Genomic DNA, 8,501 nt, shown 5'->3' with positions numbered 1-8,501 from the left:
CGAGCCTAGCATAACAAAAAGATGGTCCGGGCGCAAAAATTCACTGCTAGTCAAATTCCTCTTCACATAATAGCGTGCAATATTGCAGTATCAACAAATGGACCAATTTTCACATTTTGTCAACTAAAATATGTACAATATTATCTCACGTTCATTTCAGGGCATTGAGTCTAAGCCTGCGGCTCTTATCTCCTAGAACCAAAAAAGCCTTCACAAGCTCCTCCTTCATCATGAAAAGCACAGAAGCCGCAAATACACTCTGAACTATTTTCGTGCTCATCCCTTTGTAAAATCCCCGCAATCCTTCGTATTGAATCATCTTGAATATTGCATCCAGAGTTCCTGTTGCAAATAATTCAATAAAACATATACGGAGTACTAAGTATTAAATAGTATTCACACTACAGCAAAACATTTTATGATTTTGGTAACAGATGAATTCCACTGAAAAAGGCAAAAAGGAGGAATTTCCAAAAATTAGGAGGGAGTCTCTATCACAAAAGTTTGTATGCTCGTAACTTTAAAGGGGGGAAAAAAAGAATTATTAAGGTCAGATGACATACCCGAGTATCTCAACGAGATATTTTTGCCTATGTCTTGCTTTGCCTGAAGCCTTGACTGCAAACGCAATCAAATTCACATAAATGTATTAGTAAATTTTTCACTCGGGTTTCCCTAAATCCAGACAAAGGCACAGAGACAGGAATTATTGAATCATATACAGAAGGCCAATTTACAAACACAATTGACGGATCAACTAACCGGCAATTTCTAATTACCGAGGCACTAATTTCACTGAATATGACTATCCTCCTGGATATCCCCACAGACCACCATCAGGCAGCACCGAAACTACCACCAGACCTCACCAACCCACAAGACCCCGTGGGCCGTGACCCAACGACCCCACCGACCCACCACCCTTGAAATCTTCATCACCCTCTTAATCCCCGCCCTCAACTTAAAGACTAATCATATACTACTATGTACTAACTGATAGTTATGCTGGATAATTAGCAATCTTTTCAACGACGCATTGAACGTTAAGGTAATTGCAGGACTAAGGAAGACAGAAATCCAAATACCTTGACTACTAGTAAAGGATATGTTACGACTGTTGCACCAAGTTTTGCCACAGCTCCAAGCAAGAAAACCTATGTAAAATACGATGAAGTGAAATTTCAGCGATTTTTTTTCTTTTACATTTTCAGTGAGATTCTTAAACAGACAAGCAGTAATACCACTTATGACCTACCTCCAATGCTGTCACTTGCTTTACACCAAGCTTATTAGTAGCCCGCTTCTCTTTGAGAGACCTAAGTGAGGTCTCATAAATCATGAACTGAATAGATGGATTGCAGACCTGATAAAAATAAATTTCATCGTGTTAGATCAAAGATTCAAAGGTCTAAGATGTTTTTCTTCTAATAAGATAGATTGCTGACTCGAGGGAGACTAACCATTATTAGAGTTGGAATAATGCCCTTCCAAAATCCTCTAATGCCTGCTTCGTTGTAAACCTCAGATGCCTGTCACCATTACAAATTAAGAAGGCATAAAAATAGAGCAGAAGATAATAACACACACTGACAATCACTCATATAAGTCTTGAAATCTAGAGATGCAGGGATGGTCACATAAATCAGCAATTTAATAGCACCATAAGTTCAAGGTCACATTAGTAGTTAGACTACATGCGAAACATGCTTTTCCAAAGTAACAATAGCTATGACATGCTAGTTCAAATAAGTTCGTTCAAGTTCGTCAAGTTTCCATCAATCAAGGTTGTGAACCTTGTACAACCTTGCATTAGTTAGTTTGATGCTTATCCATGAAACTCCTACTTATACATGATGTTAAATCCCCTCTTTTTAGAAGGACCAAATTGTTTTTTTTGACACTCAAATCAATTCACTAACATTTCTACATTGAGCAAGAAATAACTCACAAAAACACTCTCATGTTAAGTATGGACACCAACTTCTCACATATGTTTCAACTTCTACAAATTTTTGGCCCAAAGCAAATGAAATGAATCAAAGTGAAAGGGGGTAAAATTCAAGCGAAGTGTCATCACCCCAAATGTCATGTTCTAGACATTATTGAATTTCGCACCATAGCCGTCAGCAGGAAACTCTAGCAAGTCTATCTTCATATTTTTACACTATACAGAGGTCTCGGTGACTGAAAACATAATATGAGCACACCATTTGTTTGCCATCCATCACTAAGCCATATGAAACGACGAAGGCCTTAATATAACCAATTGGAAGAAAGATGACACCCACCGCTTGAAACGTTCCATATGGCTTTGGTTTCATTGATTCGAGTTCGGCCAACTTTTCTTGTAAAGTGGAGTCTATCCAATTGTTTTCAGAAGCCTCCCTCAAAAGAGCATCCCTCTTTCTCTCCATTATGTTTCTTTCTGCTTGAGTGTGTGTCTATAAGGAAAAAGGCTGCAGACATTAGATATCTTTCATGAGCTCTGATAAACACACTGCAAGTTCTGCAATTACAAGTGTAACCAAAACATATTACACATAATGCCCATAAATAAAGCTGTTGCTTTCTAGAGTTCCTAAGATGCATCTAGACGACTAGAACAGCCATTCTACCTAAAACCTGTTAGCAGAAATTTGAGAGGATGCACATCATAACTATATTTTACTGATCGATAATATTTCGATAGATATTCTTGATTTATTTTATTGTTCTGGTCATAGGAAAAAAAATTAAAAATCTTACAAACATACTATATGCAAAGAAGCTCAAGAACCATACATACATCAAACTAAGAGATTTCTTAAAAGTTAAAAGGAAATGCTCAACAACTCAAAATGGTAAGAGAAACTAAAAGTTCAAATATTCGGGCAAATGGCGTTCCATATGAATACGTGATCAAATGAAAACAATTTCCAATTGTTAAGTAAAGGAAAGATTTGCGAGCACCTGCATCCGTGTGACAAGTACCCAGATTGGATTTGTCAGCAAAACATTCAAGGATCTGCAAGTTAATAGATACATCAAGAAATTAGTATAAGAATTTGGCCTTCTTGTTATGACGTTCGTAGATGTTTGTCCTGGTTTCTTTAGACGGGACGATTACAGTTTTCGCAGACACCAACTATAGAGGGTAACTAAAACTTTATATCAAAAACAACAAGATTACTTAGATTACCCTGCGGCAGCTGCTACAGCAAGCCATGACATCATTCCAACATTTCCATCACCGAGTCCCTTGGCCTTGCGTGCTGCTGAGATCGATTCAGCCTTGTTCTTGAAAACTTGGTAGAAGTAATAATACACACCCTGGGAAAAAAGATAAACAAGCTTACAGCAAAATATTATCACGGTAGCTCAAGGACTCCCGCAAGTTGCAAGGTAAGGAGAGGTTTGATGTAACCAACCCTCTATGTTGGCTGTTTACAAATAACCCAAAATGAAAATTGCGCCGAGAATTGAATAGAAATGACCAACAGTTCACAATAAATTGATGCGCAATTGGTGTAAGTGGGCCATTTGTTATAGTTCATCATAATACAAAACCAAAGAATCTTAAGTCTTTGTTTCCACTGGAAATGGGAACATAGACAAAGAAGTTTATTAAAAAAAAAATACACTCTTTATGTGTTTATAAAGTTATATTCTAGCTATATCTAGATTAGTCATCATTGGTCAATCACACATGATCATGAGAGACCTAAATGATGATCCAAAAGTAACGAATTTTAAAACATCCTTAATATGCACATAATCATCTCATTTCAACTTGCAGAGTGATTTCAAAGACATTTCAACCATGAACCATTACACAGGAGATTGTAGAGACATTTCAAAGACATTTCAAATTTCAACCACTATAATTATATACTCGTTACTTAGTTTCTATTTCCAATTGTGTCAAGGACACAATATCCAATAAATTTCAATCAATAAAAGAAAACTGCTCATAGAACTTGATGTGGTTTTTAAGGTGATATACTATTTGACACTATTCCTGACACAATATTCATTATGATCATTCAGGGCAAAAAAAAAGAGAGAAAAAAAAACCTATGTGTTGTTAAGAGTCAAGACAGGGGTAAAGTTGCATACATCCAACCCCCCAGTAGAAAAAAAAATATTCTTCTTGGAAGAAAATCAGAATGATTTAATTCTTCGAGAATTGGAAAGGGCCTGTAGCCCTGTAGTCAGGAATAGGATTGAATAAAAAACTTGTTCAGCATCCAAACATGCCACCAAAGTCCAAAAATAGCAAGCACTGTCTCAAACAGTTTGGACAGAAAGCTAAAACAATTATATCTTCTGTAATACCAGGTCTGTAACGTGCAGGTTGATGAATTCGGTAAAACCAGTTGAACATATAGATCAGACAAACCTGTGAAGCAACTGTCCCAAACAGAGAAGGCTTCAGACCACTGTAAAGACCACCCCAGCCCTCGGTTTTAATAACCTGATGAAAGAGAAAATGCAAATTCACAACAAATATTTACAAAGCTTTGGCAGACAGCTAAGGCAATAAGGTTAATTGAAGCTCAGCAGTTAAGTTCATTAACTCTGACTGATAATGAAGAGTGCATCAACAAGTAAGATTCACATTCTGGAGTAAATATATAAAAAGTTTGAAATCATATGTTTTGAGAAGAAATTTTCAAAAACCAGAAAAACTAGCCTGAAGGATTTGGACAAGTGTGCCTCCAGAAGGACGACTTGCAGAAGGTAAGGATCCATGGCTACCCTCTAGCCCTTTCTTGACAACTCTTTCAGTTTGCTGGCGTGTATTAACCTGACATCATAATGCCACACCCACTTTTGATTATGTTTCATAAGCTATAGATTGCTTCAGTTAGTCAACTATGAGATGATCCCACGTTATTATAATGCTAGATCAAACCAATTTGACTAGATCCAACCCATATATACTAATATACCAATTAACCTACTGGATAAAACTGACAAATAACTACCCATAATATGGGTCAGTTGTACGATAATCTCATCACAAGTGTTGAGACTATCTAATATGAGAATTTGATATTTCAAAGCACAACTACCACAGAAGAAAACACCAGATTACATACCGTTTGAAGAGGGTAGGTTAGTATCTGGGCAATTAGACCGCCTCCAGCTCCTGCAAGTCCATTTGCTAAAGCGCTAGACATACCTTCTCCTACTCAATGCATCACCAAAGGCACCAGGTTCACCACAAAATTTTTAAAGAAAGAATCTCTAAAGCTGTAAATGAAGAATCACGTATCAGTACATTTGCAACAGGTAATTAATATTGATCAATACTCCACAGTGCAAAATGCAAACTTAAATTTGAGTCTAACCCTAAAACATATTATCCCCTCAAATCAAATGAGCAATCCCCATCTCCGGACTTTTCTTTATCCCCTTTACCAAAACTTATTCCTCTCTTTCTTCGACATAATTCAGACAGTGCATAACTCTACATGACTCCCATGTACTTTGTTTGTATTGCCATTTATCGCTGCCCCGTCAATTAAGTGCTTTCATTAGTGAATTACCTCAATGATAAAAAAAATTAAATCATGGTGAACCTTTGACAAATTCTGATGGTGCATATATCAGCTTAAATGACAAGAAAAATAAAATCACAAATAAACTACCCACTACCCAACTTACCTCTCAATTGGGTTACAAACATTGCAATTAATCAATCTCTCAACCATTCAATCAGATATATTTCTCACGAAGATTAAAATTTGCAAACTACGACGACGCAATGAACCATAAACTAAATAACTACCAGCTAGAAGTACATTAAACTGGCAAAATTAGAAGGCATATTTACAGTGGCGGAGCATGGCAGGGAGTGAACAATGAAAAATATTGAAACTTCCGATTTATTTACTTACCCCGCTGAAATTTATCCCCCCCAAACGTAAAATCCTGGTTCCGCTACTGTATAGTTGTTTTTATGCAACACTACTATTTGGATGTTATCCAAATCATATAAACAAATGAAATGAAAAACCCAAGAATAGAATTACAGAAATGAAATGAAAATTAAAATATCGGGGATGAGATGGGATTACATACCATGGATGAAACTGAGAGAAGAAGCTGACACACTATTATTTTTGCGCCACACAGTTAACCACCAGGAGAATTAAGATAAGGAAAACTGCTAGCTGTCAACGTCTTCCCAAATTCTATTTTTTAGGGCATGTTTTTTTTAGGGTGCTGATTTTCGCAGTACGCATTTTACTCATCATAGTACACTGTTGACGGTTATACCCCTCTCATTTTCCTGTTCCATTTTCCCTCTCTAATCTTGTACTACATTGGTAAATTAATAATTTATTTTCGCAGTACGATTTTTACTCATTATAGTACATTTTGCACCAAACTTTCCATTCCTCTACCCTTGACTAAAAATCATCAAACCTAATTTTCTCCACCTTCTCTCTACCTTCTCTTATTGTTGAAACCTTAACTCTCTTAAATCTCCTTGAAATCCTTCAATTATGAACGATTATTCGAATTAAGATCGGGTATTTAATTCTTTAATCCCATATTAATAATTTAATTGACTCTTTCTTACAATTTTATTCCTTTTTAATTAGGGTTTGTGCCCAAATTAATAAAGGAATAATTAGTGTGACATTGTGGGTTTGTTGGTGGTGGTGTGTTATGGCCATGTGTTGCCGTTGTGGTTCGACGGTGGTCCTCCGGTGACGTGAAGGCTGATGTCGGCACGGTGGTAATGTTATTTGTTGCACGACAGTAATGGAGTAGAGGTACGGTAGTAGATGCCGGAGGGAGGGGCAGTTCGACGACGCTCTATCGGTGGTGTTAGTTGGGTTTTGAACGATGCTCATAGTAGTACATACTACGTAGCAGTGGTGTTGTAACATGTTGGTCAGTGCGTAGTACACTAGTACATGGTTGAATTTGATATTTATTCGAGTGTATGCAGTGATGGCTTTGATTTTTTCATTTTTTACCCAATGTCTTTTTTGAATGTAATGCTTACAATGTTTATGAATACATTAGATAGTATTTGTAATGTTAATCTACGAACAAATTTCATAATGGGTGCTGATTTTCGCAGTACATATTTTACTCATCATAGTACACTATTGACAATTATACCCTTCTCATTTCTCCTTCTATTTTCTCTCTCTAATCTATTCTCTCTAATTTCATATGCTCATTCTCCTCTTATTCTACCAATCGAATAATTAATGAACAAAATTTAAATACTGCTACATTAATAAATTATTTTCATAACACAAATAATACCTTCATATAATATGTTAATAAATTATGTACTTTGTGATAAATTATTTTACAAACACACATTCGTAAACTTTCTTCGCACTACATTTGAAAACAAAAAAAAAAAAATTTAAAATCCAATCAATACTTTGTACAGTACTACACGAGTACATTGGAAAGAAACAAAAAAGCAAAATCCATCCAAAACCATCCGTGTACTACTACGCCGCACTCGCTTTGTCGCCGGCCAACCTCCACCAGTGGCCACCTGCCCAACACCACCACCATCGTCAGCCACCCGCCGTCTTCTTGTTGGGTTTTATTGCCATTAAGGAAGTAGAAGACATGACAGAGAAACTGAGCAAATTTGTAGTTGAGATTTTGTATTAATTGTTGAATTGAATCAGTGAGTACAAAGTTAGAGATTTACATATATATGAGCATGCTGTTGGATAATAACCAACAGACAAAAGAGAGTACAGTGTGAGAACCATCAGACAAAATGAACAAGCCATGCTCTATAGCAGACCTACGTATTAGACATCTTAGGATCCTCCTTTTGCTTTTGTTTCTTGTGGCTGTAAGCTCTTCTAGTTGGCACTTGACTTTTCTCAACATTGGGACTGATGTCTTCTTTACACTCCCCCTCAAGATGAGAGTGGAGACTTGTTGAAACTCCCATCTTGGAGAGTAGGTACTTATGTTGAGATATTGGACAGGATTTAGTGAAAACATCCGCCACTTGATCTTTAGTGTTGACATAGGAGGTAGCGAGAAGGCCTTGCTGAATTTTCTCCCTCACAAAATGACAGTCGACCTCAATGTGTTTTGTGCGTTCATGATAAACCGGGTTAGCTGCAATGGCAAGGGCAGCCTGATTGTCACACTTGAGGTGAGCAGACCCGATGCTTTAGTCCCGGATCTTGGAGAAGTTGAAAAAGCCAGGTGACTTCGCAGTTGTCATGGCCATGGCCCTATATTCACCTCGCAGCAGAGGACCCGAACACTACGGTTGCTTTTGGACTTCCATGAGATAGGAGACTTGCCCAGAGAATACAAGAAACCGAGTAGTGGATCTTCTCGCTAAAGGGACAGAAGCCCATCCGAGTCACAAGGCGCTTAAGTGTGCTGCAGATCGACTAGCAAAGAGAATCCTTGACTCAGTGCGGATTTAAGATATCCGAGGACTCTTCGTGCACTTGCATATGGTCGATGGTGGGAGCTTGGAGAAATTGACTCAATATTTGAACCGA

The 8,501-nt window shown here is 37.2% G+C and overlaps 1 protein-coding gene across 2 annotated transcripts; it reads right to left on the bottom strand.

Annotated features, from left to right (window-relative positions):
• Nucleotides 1–22: 22 nt before the first annotated feature.
• LOC141623351 (peroxisomal nicotinamide adenine dinucleotide carrier-like) lies at nucleotides 23–6,165 on the bottom strand. 2 transcript variants are annotated; one of them, XM_074439462.1, is made up of 12 exons: nucleotides 6,067–6,165; nucleotides 5,082–5,235; nucleotides 4,673–4,786; nucleotides 4,379–4,453; nucleotides 3,179–3,309; nucleotides 2,950–3,004; nucleotides 2,289–2,441; nucleotides 1,461–1,529; nucleotides 1,256–1,363; nucleotides 1,086–1,154; nucleotides 564–618; nucleotides 23–342 (listed from the first exon to the last, which is right to left on the bottom strand). In XM_074439462.1, exons 2-12 carry the CDS (start codon nucleotides 5,160–5,162, stop codon nucleotides 152–154), a joined length of 1,101 nt encoding a protein of 366 aa, XP_074295563.1. In that variant the 5' UTR covers nucleotides 5,163–5,235; nucleotides 6,067–6,165; the 3' UTR covers nucleotides 23–151. The 2 variants fall into 2 exon arrangements, with proteins under 2 accessions (XP_074295563.1, XP_074295564.1); XM_074439463.1 differs by having other exon boundaries at nucleotides 5,883–6,069.
• Between the last annotated feature and the right edge of the window lie 2,336 nt (nucleotides 6,166–8,501).

Source organism: Silene latifolia, chromosome X (genome assembly GCF_048544455.1).
Source record: "Silene latifolia isolate original U9 population chromosome X, ASM4854445v1, whole genome shotgun sequence".
NCBI lineage: Eukaryota > Viridiplantae > Streptophyta > Magnoliopsida > Caryophyllales > Caryophyllaceae > Silene > Silene latifolia.
Note: the sequence above shows the minus strand (reverse complement) of the source record. Positions and strands in the feature narration are given on the sequence as shown.